Below are 25,021 nucleotides of genomic sequence, written 5' to 3' on the forward strand. Positions count from 1 at the left end.
CGGTTTGGAATTTTTTTTAACATGGGTGTCTCAGATCGGAGCAAAGCCATCTGTTTTCTCTGCCAGCAAAAATTGAGCCGTGGAAAGGCCAACTCTCAAGTAGGGACAAGTGCCTTACGAAGGCACCTGGAGAGAAGACACAAATAGCTATGGCAAGAACACCTGAGGAAAAGCAGCACACAAAAGACAAGCCACCCTCCTTCTCCTCTTCTTACTTCAGGTGCATCGTCTTCATCCTCTTTCTCCCTTGCACCTTCACAGCCCCCCTCCTCCACACCGCCTCTTCCCTTCAGCGGTTCCTTCTCCTCTGCCCACAGCAGTACCCAGCTGTCCGTGAAGGAAGTATTTGCACGTAAGAAGCAAATGTCTGCCAGTCACCCTCTTGCCCGGCGTCTGACAACTGGCGTGGCGGAACTATTAGCTCGCCAGCTATTACCATACAAGCTGGTGGAGTCGGAGGCTTTCCGTAAGTTTGTGACCATTGGTACACCGCAGTGGAAGATACCAGGCCGCAATTATTTTTCACAAAAGGCCATACCCAAACTGTACCGTGCAGTTGAGAGGCAAGTGGTGTCATCTATTGCGAAGAGCGTTGGGTCAAGGGTCCACCTGACCATGGATGCCTGGTCTGCCAAGCACGGGCAGGGCCACTACATTACATACACAGCCCATTGGGACAACCTGGTGACCGATGGCATCAAGCAGGGAGTACGTGGCTGCGCAGCGGACTGACTTGTTACACCTCCACGGCTTGCAGGCAGGCCTCCAGCCACCTCCTCTCCACCTGCTATCACCTCTTCGCTGTCGTCATCCTCCTCCTCCTTGGCTAGTGCCGCGATCTCCTCTCCAGCTACACAGCCCCAGCACCCCAGGGCCTATGCTGCATGCCAGGTACGACGGTGTCACGCAGTGTTAGACATGTCTTGCCTGAAAGTCACACTGGACCAGCTCCTGGCTGCTCTTAACAAACAGGTGGAGCAATGGCTGACCCCGCACAAGCTTGAGATCGGCAACGTGGTGTGTGACAACGGCAGCAATCTCATTTCTACGTTGAATTTGGGAAAGCTGACACACATACCCTGCATGGCACATGTGCTGAATCTGGTCGTGCAAAGATTTGTGTCCAAGTACCCAGGCTTAGAGGACGTCCTGAAGCAGGCCAGGAAGTTGTGTGGGCATTTCAGGCGCTCTTACATGGCCATGGCACGCTTTGCGGACATTCAGCGTAGAAACAACTTGCCGGTGAGACGCCTGATTTGCGATAGCCCGACTCGCTGGAATTCCACCCTGCTGATGTTCTCTCGCCTGCTAGACCAGGAGAAAGCCGTCACCCAGTACCTGTATCATTACAGTACAAGGACACAATCTGGGAGGATGGGGATGTTGTGGCCCAACAACTGGACACTGATGCGAATTGCATGCAGGGTCATGGAGCCCTTTGAGGAGGTGACCAAACTGGTGAGTCGCGCTGAGGGCACCATCAGTGACTAGATCCCATACGCCTACTTCCTGGAGCGTGCCGTGCGTAGAGTGGTGGATACAGCTGTGGAGGAGCGTGAACGAGAACAGTTACAGCAGCAGGAGTCATGGGAGCGATTTACATCCGAACCCGATGTTTCCACAACACCTACGGCAGCACAGAGGGGGAAGGAGGAGGAGGAGGAAGAAGAGTCATGTGGGGAAGGATAGGAGTCAGACTCTGATGATGGTGATGAGGAAGGTGTTTCTGTGGAGGAGGAAGAGGCGGCGGAAGAAGAACAACCACGGCAGCCGTCACAGGGGGCTTCTGCTGCTCCACGTTCCCGTGGTATTGTTCGTGGCTGGGGGGAGGAAGAGGAGTTGCGTCCCGTCACTGAGGAAGAGTAAGAGGAGATGGAGAGTACGTCTGCATCCAGCTTTGTGCAGATGTCCTCTTTCATGTTGTCCAGCCTGTTGAGGGACCCCCGTATCAAAAAACTCAAGGCGAATGACCTGTACTGGGTGGCCACGCTACTAGACCCTCGGTACAGGCACAAAGTGGCGGACCTGTTACTAACTCAACAGAAGGCGGAAAGGATGCAGCACTTGCAGAACAAGCTGTCGATGATGCTTTACAATGCGTTTAAGGGTGATGTGACTGCACAACGCAATCAAGGTACCACTGGCAGTAACCCTCCTCCTCCCAAGTCCACGCAGGCAAGGACAGGACGCTCCAGCGATCTCAGGGTGATGTCGGACATGCGGACATTCTTTAGTCCAACTCCTCGCCATAGTCCTTCCGGATCCACCCTCCACCAACACCTGGACCGGCAGGTAGCCGACTACCTGGCCTTGAGTGTGGATGTACACTGCGAAAAGCGACGATGAACCCTTGGACTACTGGTTGCGCAGGCTTGACCTGTGGCCAGAGCTGTCCCAATTTGCCATACAACTTCTCTCTTGCCCTGCCGCAAGCGTCCTGTCAGAAAGGACCTTCAGTGCAGCTGGAGGCATAGTTACTGAGAAGAGAAGTCGCCTAAGTCACGACTTTGTTCAGTACCTTACCTTTATCAAAATGAATGAGGAATGGATCATGGAGGGCTACTGCACGACCGAAGACTAAGTCAGTCCCCACAGACAGCATCTCTGCCTGCAGGCCACTTGCCTTCTCCGCCACCACCAACAGGGTCCAGGACTCTAGGCGGATTCCTGAATTTTTAAGGCCGCTGCTAGCAGCGGCCGCTACACTAATTTTTCTGGTGCGTGTACATACCTGCCTAATTTTTCTGGCTGCACTGCGGGCGGCTGCAACAAATAAACAAAAGGCATGTGCCCATCCCCCTTCGTGATCATTACCTTGCTGCGGTGAAGGGGCTTGCGTATCACAATGAAGCAATGACCGCCGGCTTTTTCAGTGTCTCGGGTGGGGGTGGCACACAAAAGATAATAAGGTCGTTGCTTCATTGTGGTCAGACCAAATTTGATCAGCTGGACAGTCACTGTTGTTCTATCATTGAGCTACCACAGCCCGGCGACCATATGGGCTTGAAAACCGCCACGGCCTACACTCGGTGCGCACCAGTCCAGCACGGCCGTCACTACGCAAACAGCTGTTTGCGGTGCGTTACACAGTGAGTTTGGTGTGTCAGTGTGAAGCAGAACTCTAATTTCACTCCCTGATTGATGTATACCCATGCAAGATGTTTGAAAGCACTTTAGGCCTGCAATTTAGCATTCAATGTGATTTCTGCCCTTAAAACGCTGCTTTGCGTCAAATCCCGATTTTTCCCCGGGACTTTGGACATGTATCCCACTCCACCATGCCCCCCTCCAGGTGTTAGACCCCTTGAAACATCTTTTCCATCACTTTTGTGGCCAGCATAACTTTTTCTATTTTTCAAAGTTTGCATCCCCATTGAAGTCTATTGCAGTATGCAAACGTTTACGCGAACCGAACCTTCCGCGCAGTACAGCCCGGAGGACGTCCGATGACGTCAGAGCGCCCCCGTGAGGCGCATTTTGAAACGCAGAAGAGCCCGACCTGGCAGCCGGCCTGGCCAGGTCGGGTCGGCCACCGGAGGGGACCGGGAGCCTGCGGAGCGGCGCCGAGGGCACGTCCTGGCTGCCCACGGCTGGAGGAAGCCCCAGGTAAGTGGATGGGCATTTTTATTTTTTTAAGAGCCACCCTGAACCTTCCCTTTAAGGACACCTGTCTTAACTAGTCACCTGTATAAAAGACACCTGTCCACAGAATCAATCAATCAAGCAGACTCCAAACTCTCCAACATGGGAAAGACCAAAGAGCTGTCCAAGGATGTCAGAGACAAAATTGTAGACCTGCACAAGGCTGGAATGGGCTACAAAACCATTAGCAAGAAGCTGGGAGAGAAGGTGACAACTGTTGGTGCGATTGTTCGAAAATGGAAGGAGCACAAAATGACCATCAATCGACCTCTCTCTGGGGCTCCACGCAAGATCTCACCTCGTGGGGCGTCAATGGTTCTGAGAAAGGTGAAAAAGCATCCTAGAACTACACGGGAGGAGTTAGTGAATTACCTCAAATTAGCAGGGACCACAGTCACCAAGAAAACCATTGGAAACACATTACACCGCAATGGATTAAAATCCTGCAGGGCTCGCAAGCTCCCCCTGCTCAAGAAGGCACATGTGCAGGCCCGTCTGAAGTTTGCCAATGAACACCTGAATGATTCTGTGAGTGACTGGGAGAAGGTGCTGTGGTCTGATGAGACCAAAATAGAGCTCTTTGGCATTAACTCAACTCGCTGTGTTTGGAGGAAGAAAAATGCAGCCTATGACCCCCAAAACACCGTCCCCACCGTCAAGCATGGGGGTGGAAACATTTTGCTTTGGGGGTGTTTTTCTGCTAAGGGCACAGGACAACTTAATCGCATTAACGGGAAAATGAACGGAGCCATGTATCGTGAAATCCTGAACGACAACCTCCTTCCCTCTGCCAGGAAACTGAAAATGGGTCGTGGATGGGTGTTCCAGCACGACAATGACCCAAAACATACAGCAAAGGCAACAAAGGAGTGGCTCAAGAAGAAGCACATTAAGGTCATGGAGTGGTCTAGTCAGTCTCCGGACCTTAATCCAATGGAAAACCTATGGAGGGAGCTCAAGCTCAGAGTTGCACAGAGACAGCCTCGAAACGAAACCTTAGGGATTTAGAGATGATCTGCAAAGAGGAGTGGACCAACATTCCTCCTAAAATGTGTGCAAACTTGGTCATCAATTACAAGAAATGTTTGACCTCTGTGCTTGCAAACAAGGGTTTTTCCACTAAGTATTAAGTCTTTTATTGTTAGAGGGTTCAAAAACTTATTTCACTCAATGAAATGCAAATCAGTTGCTATCTTTTATTTAAGGTTATTTTTTTCGATTTTCCTTTTGATGTGCTATCTGCCACTGTTAAAATAAACCTACCATTGAAATGATACTGTTCTGAGACTTTTCATTTCTTTGTCATTGGACAAACTTACAAAATCAGTGAGGGGTCAAATAATTATTTCCTCCACTGTGTATATATATATATATATATATATATATATATATATATATATATATATATATATATATACACATACAGTGAAATGCAAAAGTTTCGGCAACCTTGTTAATAGTCGTGATTTTCCTGTATAAATCATTGGTTGTTATGATAAAAAAATGTCAGTTAAATATATCATATAGGAAACACACACAGTGATATTTGAGATGATTCATGACGATTGACAAGGTTGCCCAAACTTTCGCATCCCACTCTATGTGTATGTATGTATGTATGTATGTATGTATGTATGTATGTGTGTATGTGTGTGTGTGTACATATATATATATATATATATATATATATATATATATATATATATATATATATATAACCTTTTAGCTGTATATATAACAAAATTCTAGCCTGTCACTGTAAGGAAACGCGGAAAAGCCGCTGCATGTACTGACAGCAAGGCGGCTGATTCCGCGACCAGCGCGGCGGTTTGCTCGCAGCAGTGTGCGTCTGGTACTGTGGGAGTGCACGGAAAAGCCGCCGCATGTACTGACAGCAAGGCGGCTGATTCCGCGTCCAGTGCGGTGGGTTGTCCGCGCAGCAACACATGTCTGGGTCAGCTGGGATCTCTAGTGCACCTGGACGGAGAGCTGCACGTGCGCCAGAAGTCAGGACCTTTATACCAGCAGGAGATGTATCAGCTGATCAGGACGATCAGCTGATTCCTGCTGGACTCCTGACTGGCTGAGTGGCTCGGGCGGGGCGGCAGAGTCCTGCAACTATATATACTGCTTGCTTGCCAGTTGCTGGTTGTCTGCCGTTGCGAACACTTACGTGGAAGCACTCAGACCTTAGTCAGATCCCACAGTGTGTTTAAACCAGGAGGACCTGGGAATTCACACTGAGCCAGATAACTTCTGTTTATCATTGTGTTATTATTCAGACTAGTTCCAGGGTGTCGAGACCACGGACCTCACACCCTAGCTTAGGGACTTGTGTTATCATTCTGTTATACTTCAGACTAGTTCCAGGGTGTAGAGACCACGGACCTCACACCCAAGACTAGGCATTGTTGATATCTCTTATGACCAATTGCTCTTCTGACTATCCCTCTGCTTTCTGATTCGGTACCTTCGCATATCTGATTATCTGTTGCCAACCCTGCCTGCCTTTGGATATCGAATCAGCCTTCTGTCTCTGTACTTAATCTGTCCGTGTGTTGCCGACCTGGCTTGCCCGACCTCGAGAGCTATCTCTCTCCTTAAGAGATAGTCTCCAGACCTGGTGTCACTCACTCATAGGTCCTTCCTACCTTCAGCCTGGGACTCCACACCTTTTGGAGGTCTCAGGCTGCTGGAAGGTTTCTGCTCTTCTCTAAAGCAGTATTGCCCATACTGCCAAAGGCCACCTGCTCCTCGGGTGGTCTCACTCAAAGTCATTACTGTTGCACCAACACACTCACATTACTTAGGTGTCCAGAGGTTAGCTATATCTGTATTCTTGGTGATACTGCAGATCACCAATAATCAGATTATCTCTGTGTGCTGACACCGATCGTTACAGTCACATTGTAAGTGGGTCTGTTTGTAGATAATCGCAGTTACATAGTTACATAGTTATTTGGGTTGAAAAAAGACATACGTCCATCGAGTTCCACTAGAAAACAAAGTACAACACCAGCCTTATCCCTCACATATCCATGTTGATCCAGAGGAAGGCTAAAAACCCTTACAAGGCATGGTCCAATTAGCCCCAAAAGGGAAAAAAATCCTTCCTGACTCCAGATGGCAATCAGGTAAAATCCCTGGATCAACATCATTGGGCATTACTTTGTAATTATAGCCATGGATGTCTTTCAATGCAAGGAAAGCATCTAAGCCCTCTTTAAATGCAGATATAGAATTTGCCATAACTACTTCTTGTGGCAATGCATTCCACACCCTAATCACTCTTACTGTAAAGAACCCTTTCCTAAATACATGGCTAAAACGTTTTTCCTCCATGAGCAGATCATGTCCTCTAGTCCTTTGAGAAGGCCTAGGGACGAAAAGCTCATCCGCCAAGCTTTTTATATTGCCCTCTGATGTATTTATACATGTTAATTAGATCCTCTCTAAGGCATCTTTTCTCTAGACTAAATAACCCCAGTTTATCTAACCTTTCTTGGTAAGTGAGACCTTCCATCCCTCATATCAATTTTGTTGCTCGCCTCTGCGCCTGCTCTAAAACTGCAATATCTTTCCTGTAATGTGGTGCAGAACTGAATTCCATCTGCCATTTATGTGCCCATATAGCCATCCTATCCAGATCCTGTTGCAATAGGTCACTATCTTCCTAAAAGTTGATGATTCTGCACAATTTTGTATCATCTGCAAAAATAGCAACATTGCTTTCTACTGCATCTACTAGGTCATTAATAAATACACTGAAGAGCACTGGACCCAGTACAGACCCCTGTTGGACCCCACTGCTAACAGTCACCCATTTTGAGTATGATCCATTGACCACAACTCTTTGTTTTCTGTCCATACTCTTCCCCAGTCCTTGCATCCTCAACTTTTGCACCAGACTTTTGTGGAAAACAGTGCTGAAAGGCCTTTGCAAAGTCCAAGCACATCACATCTACAGCATTCGCAATATCCACATTAGCGTTCACTACCTCATAAAAGCTGAGCATGTTAGTCAAACAGGACCTGTCTTTAGTAAACCAATGCTGATGCTGAGAAATAAGATTATTTTCTACTATGAAGCCTTGTATAGTTTCTCTTAGTAACCTCTCAACTGATGTTAAGCTTACAGGTCTATAATTTCATGGATCTGATTTTTTTGCCCTTCTTAAATAATGGGAAAACGTGGGCTGTGCGCCAATCTACTGGAACTCTGCCAGTTGAAAGAGAGTCACAAAAGATAAGATAAAGGGGTTTATCGATAACGGAACTTAATACCTTTAGGACCCGAGGATGCATGCCATCCGGGCCAGGTGCCTTGTCTATTTTTAATATATTTAGTCTTGCTTTCACTCCTTCCTGCATTAAATATTTAATATTACAATTGGAAGGTTGAGACTCTTCTGCATCTGTAATTTGCAACAGTGATGTTTCCCTTGTGAAGTCTGAAGCAAAGAAAGCATTAAATAACTCTGCCTTTCCTTGGTCATCCACCATTGAGTTCCCACCCTCATCCTTTTGGAGCCCAATACAGTCAACCTTTCTTTTTTTAGAGTTGATGCTGTCTGTTGTTTTTCTTGTCTGACAGCAGTAAAGAGGATGACCTGCAGGCTTATGGAGGATCTGGGCGTAGCAAATGCCATAGCAGTCATAGCAGCACCTATGGGGCTTTGGAGCAGAGGGGGCCCAATATGTACTTGATATGTTCACTATTAACTTTCCTATGTTTCTCCACCCTTTGGGCCTGATTCACAAAGCGGTGCAAACTGTTTAGCTCGGGTGTGCTAAACAGTTAGCACGTGAAGTGCATTTCGTGGACTTTTGCGCATGCAGAGTGCCGTGATTCGTGGACTTTTGCGGCAAATTGCACGCGCCAAAGTCTGCGATCGCGCGCATCGCGGCACTTTGCGCTCGCAAAAGTCTGCGAAATGCACTTCACGTGCTAACTGTTTAGCACACCCGTGCTAAACAGTTTGCACCGCTTTGTGAATCAGGCCCTTTGACTTAGGGGTTGATTCACTATCACTATAGCTCCCCTTACTGCACGCTTAGCGTGCCTTATCAGAGTTAACATGCCTTGTCAGAGTTAACATGTCTTATCAGAGTTAGCGTGTCTTATTAGAGTAGCATAGCCAGCGCTACGCACTTATGCCTGCTAATTGGCAATGACGAGAGGTCCACTCATCCTGCCCTGAGCCCCTGCGGGTCCAATCATTTTAAAGGATATTATCCCCGCACTTTGATTGGCCCAATAGGCTGCATGTCAGGTTTCCTGTCAAGTGATAGGCAGCCTATTGCGGAACAGGCAAAAATGGCGCACACCTGATTGCCATCTGGAGTCGGTAAGGAATTTTTTTCCCTTTTGGGGCTAATTGGACCATGCCTTGTAAGGGTTTTTCGCCTTCCTCTGGATCAACAGGGATATGTGAGGGAGCATACTGGTGTTGTACTTTGTTCTCTGGTTGAACTCGATAGACGTATGTCTTTTTTCAACCCAAATAACTATGTAACTATGTAACGCCAAGGGTATAAAAATGGCGCAGCAGTAATTAACATAAAATGATATTTATCGTTTTATATGTTGAAAATTGTTAGGCAGCAGGGATTGAGGATGAGGAGAGAGGCAGCAGGACACTAGGCAGCGGGGAGGAGGGAGGAGGATTAGGTGGAGGGAGGATTAGGTAGCATTGGTATATATTACCTTGTCCCGGCTGGCGATCGCTCCTTCACTTCTTCTGTTTGCTGTAGTCCTGCATCCAGCCAATCACCATGCTGCTATAGTTTCCGCATGGTGATTGGCTGGATGCAGGACTCCTGCAAGCTAGCTATGAAGTGAAGGAGCGATTGCCGGCTGGGACACGGTAATGTATACCAATGCTACCTAATCTTCCCTCCACCTAATCCTCCCTCCGCCCCGATGCCTAGTTTCCCACTGCCTCTCCATCCCGACCCTCGCTGCCTCTCTAGCCACCCTGAATATTTCACCGGCGCACCATTCTGCTAATGTTTTATAAAACGCTATTTACCGTTTTAATGTACTTACATTAAAACGGTAAATAGCGTTTTATGATCGGCGGAACGGTGCACCATTTTTCACTCTGCGCCATTTTTAACTGTATGCGCCTATTGGGCCAATCTAAGTGCGGGAATAATGTCCTTTAAAGTGATTGGATGCACAGTTACTCAGGGCAGGACGAGTGGAGCTCTCATCATTGCCAATTAGCAGGCATACATTTATTATTTATTGTATTTATAAAGCGCCACATATTACGCATCGCTGACATACATTTGTAGTGTTTGCTATGCTACTCTGATAAGGCAAGCTAATTCTGATAAGGCATGCTATTTGTTATAGTGAATCAACCCCTTTGTCTCTTAGCCCAAGGGCTATACACAGTATGCATTGCACGGGAATGTAAACTGCCTAATCAACTCCTATCCATAGGGTAGGGGCAGGTGGCATTGCTCAGGAGTGCCTAGTTCTGAGGGCCCTATGAAAATGTTGCTATGGGGCCCCATAATCTCTAGCTATGCCACTGTGGAGGATCAAAAGACATGAACAAATTACACGATGAATAATATCAATCATTTTTTGACCTAGCTTCTATTTTTTTACTTCTCATTTTGCCACGTATTGATTTAATCCCCACCACCTTTTTCATTTCCTCTTAGTATTCATACTGATTATGAAACTATACAAACTGTCCACTCATTCTAAAGTAGGCAGTGTCAAAGACTGGCCCAGGGGCCAGATGTGGCCCACCAAGCCTTCTCTGGTGGCCCCTGAAGCTCTCTACAGTTGCTAATGCTCACAGGCTGTAGCTGAGATGCCACATGCAGGGGCAACCTTTTATCGCCACTCTGCCACACCTTTGCAAGCCTGTAGGTTATCAGCCACGCTGTACCAGTAGCAGCCACCGATTAGCAGTAGAGATGTCACGGACATCAAATTTTGGGTTTGCGTTTGCGCAAACTGCCATAGACTTCAACGGGCAGGCGAAATTTAAAACCTACAGGGGCTTTTTCTGGTCACAAAAGTGATGGAAAAGTTGTTTCAAGGGTTCTAACACCTGGATAGGGGCATGCCGTAGGGGGATCCATGCCAAAGGTCCCACTAAAAATGACATAGTTGATGCTGAGTCATGTTTTAATTGCTAAATGGCAGAAATCACAGTACACTCCTAAATTTGAGGAATAAAGGGCTGCTTTGAAATGTCTGGAGTGTGTACACAAGGTGGTAGTATAAGGGTTATGTCCGCTTCACACTGGCAGACCAAACTCTGACAGACCAAACTCCCCATTTAAGGCACTGCAAACAACTGCAAAGAGTTGTTGTTAGTTGACACTCTAAGGAGTTAAATGTTAGTCCTCTCAGCGTCAATCTTTGAGTAGTGGTTGCCGTACGTGTGTGCAAATTGCAAGAGTACAGGTGATGACGGTTTTCCAGCCCCTATGGTCGGGCTGAAGTAGTTCAATGACAGTAAAGTGAGTACTGGTTCTCGCAAAAGGTGGATCAGCGCAACACCAGGCCGCCTCCGAATGGCCTCCATCAGAGATGCGCTGAGCCCCCCCAGGAACTACAAACGCACCTTGAACCCAAACAGAAGCTCTGCATATACACCAAAAGCATGGCTGTTAAGTGGGAGCAGCTGACAAAAACTAATTACATTAGTACATAGCAAGGAAATGAGCAGCGCTACTTAAAAACAGACTAGTGCCTACCTGCAAAAGAGTGCAAGCCCCACTTGTGGGGTCAAATACACACCGAGCATACACATGACCTGTCTACCACTAGAGGAGGATGTTGGTTTCCATTAACAGCTTGCATGCAACCTATTAAGTACTCGTCCCTCCCACTGCGAAGAAGTCAATCCTCCATGGGAGGGGCCTAACACTAACTAAATCCTAACCTATGTATATGCATAGCCTGGGTGCGGCTAATCAAATAAAATCGAAAATTTAAAATAGCGCAAAAGGTGGATCAGCGCAACACCAGGCCGCCTCCGAATGGCCTCCATCAGAGATGCGCTGAGCCCCCCCAGGAACTACAAACGCACCTTGAACCCAAACAGAAGCTCTGCATATACACCAAAAGCATGGCTGTTAAGTGGGAGCAGCTGACAAAAACTAATTACATTAGTACATAGCAAGGAAATGAGCAGCGCTACTTAAAAACAGACTAGTGCCTACCTGCAAAAGAGTGCAAGCCCCACTTGTGGGGTCAAATACACACCGAACATACACATGACCTGTCTACCACTAGAGGAGGATGTTGGTTTCCATTAACAGCTTGCATGCAACCTATTGAGTACTGGTTCTGCAGTGTGGGCCCAGTGTTTGCCTATTAGGCTTTATTGATCACCTGAGGTGACCATAAAAAAAAGGTTTTGGCAAAACGTATCCAGTCGATTGAATTTGGTCTGTCCACAATGAAACAACAACCTTATAATCTTGGGTGTGCCCCCAACACACTCATATAGGTCATCATTGCTTCATTGTGATATGCAAGCCCCTTCACCACAACAAGGTAACAATTACGAAGGGGAATTGACATCATGTACATGCCTTTTTTTTTGGTTGTTGCAGCCACGGTGTAGTACCAGAAGCCAGAAACATTGGGCATGTACAGTCACATCCCAGAAAAATTAGGTTTTGTAGCAGCCGCCTTAAAGGACAACTGTAACAAGAGGGATATGGAAACTGCCATATTTATTTCCTTTTAAGCAATACCAGTTGCTTGGCTGTCCTGCTGATCCTCTGCCTCTAATATTTTTAGCCATAGACCCTGAACAAGCATGTAGCAGATCAGGCGTTTCTGACATTATTGTCAGATCTGACAAGATTAGCTGCATGCTTGTTTCTGGTGTAATTCAGACACTGCTGTAGCTGTATGCAACTGGTATTGTTTAAAAAAAATATAGCAGCCTCCATATCTGTCCTTACAGTTGTCCTTTAAACATTCAAGATTAACCTGGACCCTTATTGGTGGTAGTAGCGGAGAAGTCATGTGGCGTGCAGAGAGGAAGTACAGGTGTATGGGGACAGATTTACAAGTATTCTGGCAGGCAGTAACCACCCTGGGATCCATGCCTAATTCATTTAATAAAGGTCAACACTTTTTGTGACTTAGGCTACTTCTCTTGACAGTGAAAATCCCTCCTGCTGTGCTGAAGGTCCTTTTGAAACAGGATACTTGAGGTGGGGCAAGACAGAAGTTTGATGGCAAATTGTGAGAGCTCAGGCCACAGGTCAAGCCTGCACTGATGGTGTCTTCACTGCGACCCACCAGGTTTGTTACCTCCTCAAAAGGATGCATGAGCCTGCAGGCATTGCGCATGAGCATTTACTTACTCAGCAACAAAAATCCCCAGCTTCACATGGGCTGTCCTCCTAGACTGCAGTTGAATTCCACCGAGTGAGGCTGTCGCAAATCAAGCGCCTCACTGGTAGGTTCTTTTACTGCTGAATCTCTGCAAAGCACGCCATGGCCTTGTAGGAATGCCTCAAATGGCCACACACCTTCCTGGACAGCTTGAGGACCTCCTGTAAGCCTGGGTACTTACACACAAAGCATTGTACAATAAGGTTTAAAACATGTGCCATGCAGGGCACATGTGTCAACTTGCCCAAATTCAATGCCACCAACAGATTGCTTCCGTTGTCACTCACCACTTTTGCCGATCCCCAGTTGGTGCGGGGTCAGCCACTGATCCACCTGTTCATACAGAGCAGCCAGGAGCACTGGTCTGGTGTGACTCTCAGCTTGCAGGCAAGTCATCCCCAAGACAGCCTGACACCGTCGTACCTGGGATGTGGAATAGGCTCTTGGGAGCTGGAGGTGTGTAGTTGTTGTAGTAGAGAAAGCCACAGCAGCAGAAAAGGACTCAATAGCGGAGAGGATGGAGGAGGAGTGGGAGGGGAAGAGGAGGTGGCAGCAGGCCTGCCTGCAAGTCGTGGCAGTGTCACCAACTCCGCTGCAGAGCTACGCATTCCATGATTTGCAGCCATCAACAGGTTTACCCAATGCGCAGTGTACATGATATACTTGCCCTGACCATGCTTTGCAGACCAGGTATCAGTGGTCAGATGGACCCTTGCTTCAACACTGTGTGACAGAGATGCCATGACTTGTCTTTCTACATGACGGTACAGGTTGGGGATTGCCTTTTTGGAGAAAAAGTTTCTGCTTGGTGCCTTCCAATGCTGTCTCCCAATTGCAACAAATTTTTAAAGGCCTCAGACTCCACCAACTTGTATGGTAAAAGCTGGCGGGCTAACAGTAGTGATGGGCTCACGAGTAGTTATAAGTAGTTACCTACTTGAATTTGTGATTCAAATGAGGCTTAATTGCCTCAGCTGTGTGGCTGGGAGAGAGGGGGTTACTTACCCATAAGTCCGTCAACTTCTATGCGTCCCAAACGTCTTGCACGCATCCTATGGGACACTTTGCAAGACTCACTACCACACTTTCTCCTTCCTGCTTGAAGGAGGAAGTGCGCAGTATTGAGTCTTGCAACGCGTCCCAAACTAAACAATACTCCTCATCTCCCATGCACACAGCTGAGGCAGTTACTCCTCATTTAAATCACAAATTTGAGTAGGTTACTACTCGTAACTAGCCTATCTTTTTTTTTTTTGGGGGGGGGGGGGATTCAGAAGGTTTTGAGAAACAGTAGGGGAGGAAACCATGACAGAACGCTCTGACAAATCAAAACTAAATGGATCTTTTGCCTAAATTGTATGGCCCAGATTGGGCTAAATGAGGGATTCACCTATGTACCATTTTTAGATTGAAAGAGGAGGTTGTCTGATGCTACATGAAATATGGTGATGAAAAATGGATTAAAATATGCATTTTATTCCTTTATGACTGCTCACTTGTGCCCTGAATATGTGGGCTTTGTGCATGAACTCTATGTGATTAGTATGAGTACCTCCCACCTTGTCCTTTTCCCCCACCCCTTGCAATTCAACATTGCTCCCTTTGTGGAGTTCCCTTTTAAACCTGTATATAGCCATATGATTATTGTGCGCATATGAATTACTTCAATATGGTTAGCAGATACATGAGGGTCCTAGTGCACTATACCAACAGCGCTGAGTCTGCAGGACCAATAATAATGATTTCATATATACATGTATGCGTATACTGTATAAGCTGACATTGCAATAGAGGGTCTGATTTCATATACAAGTTGACTGATTGGCCCCACTGCCCTCTGGGCTCAACATTATGATGACCATGGCAACGGCTGCACGCGCTGCAGTGTATCTTGTTATGCGTCCGGTTGCTAAGAGATGAAGGGGAAACACAAGGGATGACGTACTTCCTGGTGAAGATGGTCACCCGGAAGTGAATAGAGCAGCGTTGTGTCTCTGCTGTATACATGGAGACACGCTGCAATTGCAGATATATACGGTGTGCAGGGACCGGTTTGGATCTTATTACCTATATGGGGGGACCCTGAAAGATCGATTGCCATACCCATAGGTGTGGCAGGTGGTCCACGCCCAGGGGGTGGTATCCTATCACAGGTGAGAGTCGCACAGTATAGAAGACTGGCTACTGAGAGCGGCATTCAGCTCTGACGGGGGCTATATATGCTTACAGTCTGTTCATATGTGGGGTGGGGGGTCTATGTCGTTATGTGTCTAATGCACTGCACTGTATATTGTATTCACTCCTGACGAAGGTATAATGCTGAAATATGTCGAGTTTGTTTAATTAGTGCACCGGGTGTATATGTTCACCCCCACACTGTCCGCTTTTATTTGTGTCAGGTTATGGGAGAAAACCCAGCGGAATTGTTCTTACATGCACTTTGTTTGTAGCTATATTAGAGATGGACCCCATTGTTGGTCTGGACCTCCACTTATGTGCATGTATATGAACGTAGATATTTCATTCGGGCTCCCTGTAACGATATGTGTACCATGACACAAATGTGTTGATGTACTTAGACTGTTGGTGTATTTGTTTATAAATGTTGCCGTTACCCTAAGATATATATTTTATTCAGAACAAATAAAAGTTATGTTTTAGTGCTATAGGGGCCTATCCCTCTAGGGAGTACGTACCATACAATGGAAAAGGACCTTAAACATTGAGAAGTGTGACAGCTGCTTTTTGAATGATTTCTAATGTATTTGGTTTGCTTGATAGACCGCATAAATATATTTGCAATCTTACCTTTCGATTTTTTGGGTACATGATTCTCTGTCATCTTAGGAATTAAACTTTCAAAGTGATGACTGGTGAAAACAGTGTCAGTTTTTACAATGGTACAGTCACATGGATTTGTAGACTGACTTTCATGCCAGGAGTCCTGCATAATAAAAAACAAAACAAAAACAAAAAAAACACACACCTTTTATTTTGTAAATCTGGCACGTATTCAGATCATTAATTCTCAGAGCCAGAGGATACAGATATTGACTCATTCAAAAGCAAATTCCAACAATACATTTGAAACAACCATACTATTGCTGAATCCTAATTATAATGTATAATATAATCACACCTCTTCGATATGCATTTTATAATATTTAAGCCAAAATCATGCTCAGAATTTTTTTTTTTATTTGTATACAAAACTATCCTCTGCTGATACTCCACAAGTCAAAGTGATGTTATATAAAAAATGCTGTACCTGATCATAAGAGAACATAAAACTCATCCTGCAAATCTTGACTATATTTATTTATCATCCTTTTATATTATATAGTAATATTTCCTATTAGACCATAACAATGGTTGCCAAAAGGTTACTAAAAACAAGAATTGTACACAGGTTGGCACATTTGTAACATCAAAAAGGTTGCAATCTAAATATAATACTTTTTTAATCTATACTTTCAAACTTTTGTTACAGGATTCAGGATTTGTCAGATCATCTGAATCAGCACTAAGTAGTAACACATGAACAGTCAAATGTATAGAGGTAGCTCAGTCTCTAAAATGTGAGTATAACATATAACCAATCATACATTTGAAATTTGTAACCCAATGTGGCAAAGCAGCAGCTGTATGAACATTAGTAAACAGGGGTTCAAGAATATGTTGTGGAAGGTATTACAGAATTGAGGCCACCAATAAAGATGGGAGCTTAAAAATGCCCACGTCATGTCAGTGTGCAAGAGTCACAACGCAAGAAGTAAAACATACTGTATTTCTTCTTCGAATCTCTTTAGCCAATGCTGATTTACTGCAATGATATTCGTTCCACAGGTTGGCTAGATATAAAATATCTTTGGATTCTAGAGTGCATATGCATCATTTGTAAGTAATCACTTGCATCCAAGAAACAGTTGACAGCCATACATTGCAGCTTTCCAAGTAGCTCTAGAGATTAGATTGTGAGCCCCTCTGAGGGACAGTTATGTGACAAGACAACATACTCTCTGTACAGCGCTGAGGAAGATTACAGCACTATATAAATACTAAATAATAATAATAATCAGAGCAGCTGGATATTCAACCAGGCAACCAAAGCAATTGCTTGGGGACCCCCAGTAGGTCAAAAGGGCCCCAGAAAGATGTATTGCCTCTGTTCATGTAGTCCTTAAAGTGGATCTGAGATGAACTTCTACTCATTGCATAATTGTGTTCCTTTCCTATTGTTTATAGGGCATTCCTCAAGCCAAATACTTTTTTGTTTTAATACTCGAATTCCCTATAAACTAAACAAGCCTCGCCCACAGGTTTTCAGAGAGCCAATGCACTTTCAGAGAGTAGCAAGGGCTCATGGGAGCTCAGTCTGGGCAGGAGGAGGGGGAGGCATTACTAGCCAGAGATTTCAGAGGCAGAGGGGAAGAGGGAGGAGGGAGGAGGAGGGGGGATTAGGTTTTTTTTGCTCAAGATGCAGATAAGCCTGCCTCTGTGTAATGTTTACAAACAACATGGCTGCTGTCACTGTATCACAGGAAGAAATAATCATATTCTATTAAAACCGTTTGCAGCTAGATTTGCTTTGTAAACTATCTAAATTTTAGATAAGATATATAGACAAGTTACTTGTTATAGTTAGTTTTTCATCTCGGATCCGCTTTAAGTAATTAAGTAACTCTTTCAGTCCGTAAAACAAGATCTCTTCAGCAATGCTCTACTACAGAGATAAGAAGTTATACAAGCAGGCACACAGAGTTACTCCCCCTCTACTTAGCTCAGAGCTGTCAGACAAGGACTGGGTGCTGGAATGCGATCTCTTCATACAGGAGCAGCTTGCTAGCTTAGCTAGGGAAATTTGAAATGTGCCAGGCAAAAACATCTGTAGTTTTCACATAATAGCATCATTGTTTGGTAAAATCTGTTCTGCTCAAAAGTCTATGACTTCTGTTTGTAAAGTTTACAGTTGGTTTTCTGTCTTTGCTGAACTTATTAGCCTTAATTTTATCTCCCACATAAGGGGTCTATAAAGATTTATTGTCTCTGTTCTGTTTATTGTCTCTGTTCATGATTCATCCTTCTCTGTTCAACTCTTTCAGTCTGTAAAGATCTCTGCAGCAATGCTCTACTACAGAGATAAGAAATTATACACACACAGTGTAATGCTAGGTGCATACATTCAATTTTTGCGGTTGATAGATGCATTCGATTGATAATGTCCAAAATGTCCGATATTACTTTCAATCATTTAACCACTCAATTTCTCATAGAAGTGAATGGAAATTGATAAGAAAAGATAAAATAATCAAGCTGGAAATCGTGTGGAAAAACGAATCGAAAATCAATCGAACGGGAAATCCACAAAAAAAAAAAATGCATTGTGTGTACCCAGCATTACTTCCCCTCCCTTTAGGACACTCTACTCTGCTCAAAAGCCCCTGAGTTCTGTTTGTGATGTTCACAGTTGGTTTCCATCATTGCTAAACTAAGCCTTCATTTTATCACCTTAGTTGGGCAAAAAATATCTAAAGCTGGCTATACACACATCGATTTTGAACACTGATTGAATCTGCCAGTAATCTATTGCTCATACATTTCCAATTGATTCAATTTCAAGCAATATTGTGCTGTTTATCAATCTCTGTGGGTTGGGGCAGGACAGGAGTGATTTGGGGGGGGGGGGGGGGGCAATGATCCATAGCTTTGCCCTGCATCAGGCAGTACAGTACTTGCAATTTGATTGAAACTTGATAGAGTTCTGCTGAAACCAATCACATTTAAACTTGCCATGATGTAGGTTGATCACTATCCACTTGAATTATAATGCAATATTTATCAGTCAGCTAGGCATATTGGGGCATTATTGACCTGTGTATTGCCAGCATGAATGAGCGAGATAAACAGACAAATTTGGTCTTGCAGTGAATCAGCCCCAATCTTGCTTTGTGAGATCCTCAGAACCTGAATGCCTAGTACACAACATGCAATTTCCCATCAGATAGACAGGTCAAATTGATTATTTCCTCAGATTCTATCTGTTTTCCAATCCTTTTTTTTCTCTTAACAATTTTGTATAGAAGTGTTTGGAAAAATTACCCATTGAGCCATTCGGTCCTTTCGGAAATAATCAATTCAACTCATCTGTCTGAAGGGAAATTGCATGGTGTGTACCAGTACCACATATTACAGTCATATTTGGCATGTGGCAGGCAATAATAAAGAGGTACAAAGGGGTTGATCTTAAATTTGCATGTACTCACTTTTGTTGCCAGTGGTTTAGACATTAATGGCTGTGTGTTGTGTTGTGTTATTTTGATGGCAAATAAATTTACACTGTTATAAAAGCTGTACACTGACTGCTATACATTGTATCACAGCGTCATATCTTTGAAATACGATATTTACAAAAATGTGAGTGGTGCACTCACTTTTGTTAGATAATGTATGCTGGGGAGACATCCTTTCAACAATGTGGCAGGGGTTAAATGTATTGCTCTGCTTGAAACCCTACATGGTCTTTATCTGCTTTATCTGCCTCTGATAATAATAGCTCTTTATAGTAAACCTGAAGGGGGCAGTGGGAAGCCTCTGGATAGTCCAGAGGCTTTCCGTCTCGTATTGTTAAAAACCCACCAATCCAGCACTGGATCTCTCTATACTTATTATATTTAGTGTATATTGAATAGATTTATTTTTACTCTGAGTGGCCTCAGTAAAGCACATCTGGACTGAATATGCCTGAAAGTGAAACCAGAGATTAAGCACCCTCATGTATTTTACCATATATTTTACCAACATTACAGTAGAGAAAACACCTACCCTGCTCTCTGTTTCATTCTTCACTGTTCAGCTTGCTTCTTATCAGCCCTGATAAAATCCCCGACTGAGCATTCAGTCGGGCTTTGCTCAGGAATCTTTATATCTGAGTCTGTCTTCTCTGGTGTCTTTTCAAGCCCAAACCTGCCCCCTTGTGGCTCTGCTATAATGACTCAGCTATAAAGATTCCTGAGCAAAGCCAGACTGAATGCTCAGTCAGGGATTTTATCAGGGCTGATAAGAAGCAAGCTAAACAGTGAAGAATGAAACAGGGTAGGTGTTTTCTCTAATGTTCCCACTGATATATATGGTAAAATACATGAGGGTGCTTCGTCTCTGGTTCCCTTTAATCTTGTGGCTTTTCTTTTTTTTTCTTTTTTTTTCTGTGACATCATGCATGTTACATTGGCATGAGTAGCAGATTGATTAGGTGGTATCAGAGAAGGCCATGGAACCTGGCAGTGGTACCACAGCAATAATTCCAACATTGTCCAATACACAACTGGGACAGCACAGTTTACAATCCAGACGCCTCATAATTTTTTTTTTTTACAGCAGCATAGTTATTTTTGTGGCGTAATAGCTGGTGGCGCTTGGCAATAGCACCTTATTCGGTGAACCCTGGTGGTGGGAAAACAGAGAGCAGGAGGTAAAAGCAGCAGCAGCAGGAGGAGGAGTAACGTGTGGCAGCAGGTAGCATAATAGGCCTTGGCACCTAGCGGTGGTACCACGGCTGTAAGTAAACAACAAGAAAACAGCAGGAGGTTCCAGAAGCCCACATTGTGTCCAATACATAACTGGGACAGAACAGTTTAACCAAGACACCAATTTTTTTTTTGTTGGCATAATAGCTAGTGGCGCATGGCGCCTTATTCTGTGGACCCTGGTGGTGGGAACACAGAGAGCAGGAGCCAGGAGGTACAAGTAGCAGGAGGAGGAGGAGGAGTAGCATGTGGCAGCAGCAGTATTACATAATAGGCCATGACACCTAGCAGTGGTACCACGGCACAATTAAACCATAACAATAGTGAGGTTCGAGGAAGCGGTCGTACAGCCACAGTTGGGGCCTCCCCACAACTTGGACAGCACAGTTTTCATCCCAGACACCTCAAGGAAATTAAACCATTTTTTTAACAACAACAACATAGCTATTTTGTTGGCATAATAGCAAGCAACAACAGTGGCGTGTGGCACCCTGGTAGCAGGAGCACAGACAGCAGGATCAGGGCAATACAGCAGAAGGAGGAGTAGCGTGTGGCAGCAGTCAACATAGTAGTAGGCCATGGCACCTAGCGGTGGTACCACAGCAGAAACAAAGGAAATCTACCGTGAGGTTCCAGAAAGTGGTCACACATCCGCAGTTGGGGCCTCCCCACAACTCACACAGTTTTCATCCCAGAAACCTTAAGAAAATTAAACCATTTTTATTTTTAACATCATTTTGTTGGCGTAATAGCTGGTGGCGCGTGGCAGCAGCGAATTAGACTGTTGACCCTAGCGGTGGAATCACAGTCAGTAGGAGGTACATGCAGCAGCAGGAGGAGTAGCGTATTGCAGCAGCAGTATTACAGCAATAGGCAATGGCACCTTGCGGGGGTACCACAGCAAAAATAAGAAGAACCAGGCCGAATTAGCAGAAGGTTATGGTGTTGATGGGTGGCAGGGCCAGATTTCTGGGAAGGCCGCAAAGGACATGGCCTAGGGTGATAAAATCAAATAAGATAAGAAGGGCGGCAGGACTTGGAGAGAGAAGAGGTCAAATGTTAAAATAAATCATCTCTTCTGGTCCACAGCACAGAGCCCTGCTCTGCATTGATGTCTAAATTCCAGAGTTCCCGTAATCCCTGCATATCTGATGACGATCCCATTCTCTGTATGATAGACATACATGCTGCTGTGTGAGAAGTGCCAGTTTACAGTAAAGCAGACAGAACTTCATTCAGTTTTAATGCACACATTCACAGAGTAATTTCAAGAAGTTTTGAATCAGGATGATACACATTACAATACTCTATAGCTACAGATGAATTTCAGCTCTGCTAGTTACTTCTCCCTCTATCCTAAAGCTGTCAGAATGACTCCTGTTAATTACTTTCTTATCTAACCCTAAATTTATGACTGTTTTTTATTGTTAGCCAGGGATGTTTATGGCAGCAGTGATTTATGCTTCAGTTAACTCTTTCCTGACTCATTTTAGTATCTGTCTTTCTGTTTTATACACAAAATTGTTGCTGTTTAAAGGACACCTACATCTATACCATTGTATGTAGTTTAGGATCCTTCTTATTACCTGTAGTAGTTTTTAATCAGGGTTTTATCATTTATTGGCCAACTTAAAAGAAAAAGCTTTCTGCTACTAAGCCTTCTTGTTCCTGTATACTGACAATATGTTGTTATTTGTTACTTACCTGTTCTATGTTTTGGATGGGCTTCTCTCCATTGCACTGCCCTATCACCTGTTTGCGGCTCTGACTGCAGCCGGTGGAACAGACAATAAAGAAGCAGCACATACTCTGTCCACTTGCGCCCCTTATATTTTGGCGCTCCTGTCTAGTTGTGCACAGCAGGTGAGTGTTATGAGTATGTGTACTTGACAAGTACTGCTCATACACGAGCATCATTTCTGAAGTATGCATGCCCAGAACAGTATTGGCTGCTGGACACTATCTGGTGGAATTACAGGGGCCACAAGTGGACAGAGCATGCACTGCGTCTTTGTTGAATAGAGGGCAGAGCAGCTTAATGGAAAGGACCCCATTCAAATCAGTGGTTACTAGTAAGGTTTTTGGACAGAATGGTGTTGGGGAGAGGGGGGGTGGTTGGTGACACCTGACCTTGGGTGCTGGAAAGTACAAATCCGGCCCTGACGGTTGGTCTGCCATAGCACTATTCCCAGCCACATCATGTCATCTCCCTCTGGTTTGTGCTTGCCTGGTGGTGGCTGAAGCGGCTCCCATCTTCCATGCCCATGGCTGGCCCTGCCCCTGACCACCATGCTGTGCCTCTTTGCCACAGCCTCCTCCTCCGAGCTGCCTTGGGGGCGGGGGGGGGGGGGGACCGCAGTGACACATAGGGAGGGTCCAGCACCTCATCATCCTGATCCTCAAACTTCTCCTCCCCAAACAGCTTCTCTGACACCTCAACAACCTCTTCAGCCCCAACATCCCCCGACTCTGGCTCCTCCACTTCCAGAGCCTCCTGGCTGAAAGGCCTCAGCATCTCCTGAACAACGGCCCTCAAGGTGCTCATGGACGCTGGACTGAAAAGGAGGTTTTTGTCCAGTGAGGGGTGGTTGGCCGATGTTGTCGAGGTGACCTCAAGCAGGAAGCGTCTGCTGCTGCTCACAGGAGTGCTGGTGACAGTGGAGGTCTGCGTGGAACTGGTGGCCTGCAGCTCTGCCATCAGTGACACGACAGACTCTGCCTGCCTTTCCTGAATGGCCGTCAACCCTGGCCAAAGATGGACGCAAAACACTGGGCCTCGGCACTGCGCTGTTTCATGATTACTGTGCTGGGGCCATGTTATTAGCAGAACGACTAGTAACATAATAACAGTAATTACTGGAAACAGGAAGTAAACCCAACCGTCATATATCATAAAGTTGCACTTGCAAAAACATAACATCCAAAATATCTTCCCCTTTTTAGTGTTAATAAATGAACATTCTAAATTTGAAGAGACACAACAATAATGCATTCTATAGATTAAGTCTAATAGGTGGTTTTGAGCATCTGCCACTATGGGTGACAACTGTCCATGGTACACAGAGACCTTTAGCCCTCTTGGAGGTTTCTGGGCTCTCCTCATCTCCTGCTGACATACTCTGCGTTTGACTGGAGTGTCAGTACCATTGGTCTGAGGAACCCCCACTGTACATTCCTCACAGTCAAGGGGCACGTGTGTACCTGTTGTACTAAGAGAGTGTGGCTTAGCAATAGGGTATTATGATGTATGTTTTTCTGCAACTCGTAAGTCCACATGATTCCAACTGTGATAATACACCAGCCATTTTTGAATGTGTATCTCATGGAAGCCATATTTTTATGTCTGCTGTGTACTATGTCATATGTGTAGGTCTGTTAGAGTCAGCCTGGCTGCTGACTTTGAAAGAATGATCACCTGAAAATTGTAAATTTAAGGGCTGTAAATCTCATTTGAACAGACCAGCTAAGTTGAATAGACCAGTTAAGTTGATTAGCCAAAAGACACCTGGACATTAAATTAGGAAATATCTACCTAGCCTCCAGCAAGGAAACAGTTAATTAGATAATGACCCAACCATTTGTCCTGAATCTCCTGATGTCCTTTTCAAGGTATCTACATTGCTTTGAACTCTGTATACATGTAAACAGCCACCTGTTGTTCAAATATACAATTGGACTGTCTAGAGTCTAAGTGGGACATTAAACCTTTGAAATTTGCATATCACAGCCAGCAAGGATATTACAAGAGATCTGTGTAAACCGTGTGAGGAAATGGCACTGTCTCAACCATATATAAGGCACTATCTCATGCACAATCCAAGCACAAGCCTAAATATATAGTTGACTGGGAGAAAGACTTAAATATCTCGATCGATCCTGAAGATCTGTCAGACATTTGGACCAATATCCCCAGAATTTCTATCAATGCCGACCTAGTCGAGGTTAACTATAAGCTACTTTTCAGATGGTACTTGGTTCCTTCCCGTTTGGCCAAGTTTAAAAGCGATACATCCCCAAATTGCTTCAGAGGCTGTAACGCTCCTAGAACTCATGTCCATATTTGGTGGAAATGTACTAAAGTCCGCCGACTCTGGCTAAGAGTGTGTACTTGGGCTTCCTCTCTAGTCAACCAACCAGTACCTAGGAACCCAACCCATACCTTATTGGGCCTTCCTTACCCAAATCTTACTAAATCGCAAAATACGTTGGTAAATCATATCTTTACAGCAACTAAACTGACGATTGCCGCAGCATGGAACTCTAGTCTCCTCTCCTTCAACTTGGTGAGGAGCAGATTAGACCGCATCCTCTTCTTCGAGAAATTGCGAGCCAGACTAGAAAATAACATGACTAAATTCAACAAAATCTGGTCTTCCTTCATGGAATACCTATTAGGGGCTGACTACAGCGCTAGGACTGGCACGGTTTGACACCCCGGAGCCACCCTGGCCCTCACTGCCCTGACTAA

At 45.0% G+C, this 25,021-nt stretch overlaps 1 protein-coding gene across 4 annotated transcripts in view; it reads right to left on the bottom strand.

The window, feature by feature from the left end:
• The window catches only part of TRAF3IP3 (TRAF3 interacting protein 3), a 513,908-nt gene that overhangs the window by 333,005 nt on the left and 155,882 nt on the right, over positions 1-25,021 (bottom strand). For all 4 annotated transcript variants that reach the window (XM_068265590.1, XM_068265592.1, XM_068265589.1 and 1 more), the window contains one exon: positions 15,839-15,974. In XM_068265590.1, the coding sequence (XP_068121691.1) occupies positions 15,839-15,974 (136 nt within the window). The remainder of the gene's footprint in view (positions 1-15,838; positions 15,975-25,021) is intronic.

The sequence above is a fragment of the Hyperolius riggenbachi genome, chromosome 2, assembly GCF_040937935.1.
Source record: "Hyperolius riggenbachi isolate aHypRig1 chromosome 2, aHypRig1.pri, whole genome shotgun sequence".
NCBI classification, from domain to species: Eukaryota; Metazoa; Chordata; class Amphibia; order Anura; family Hyperoliidae; genus Hyperolius; species Hyperolius riggenbachi.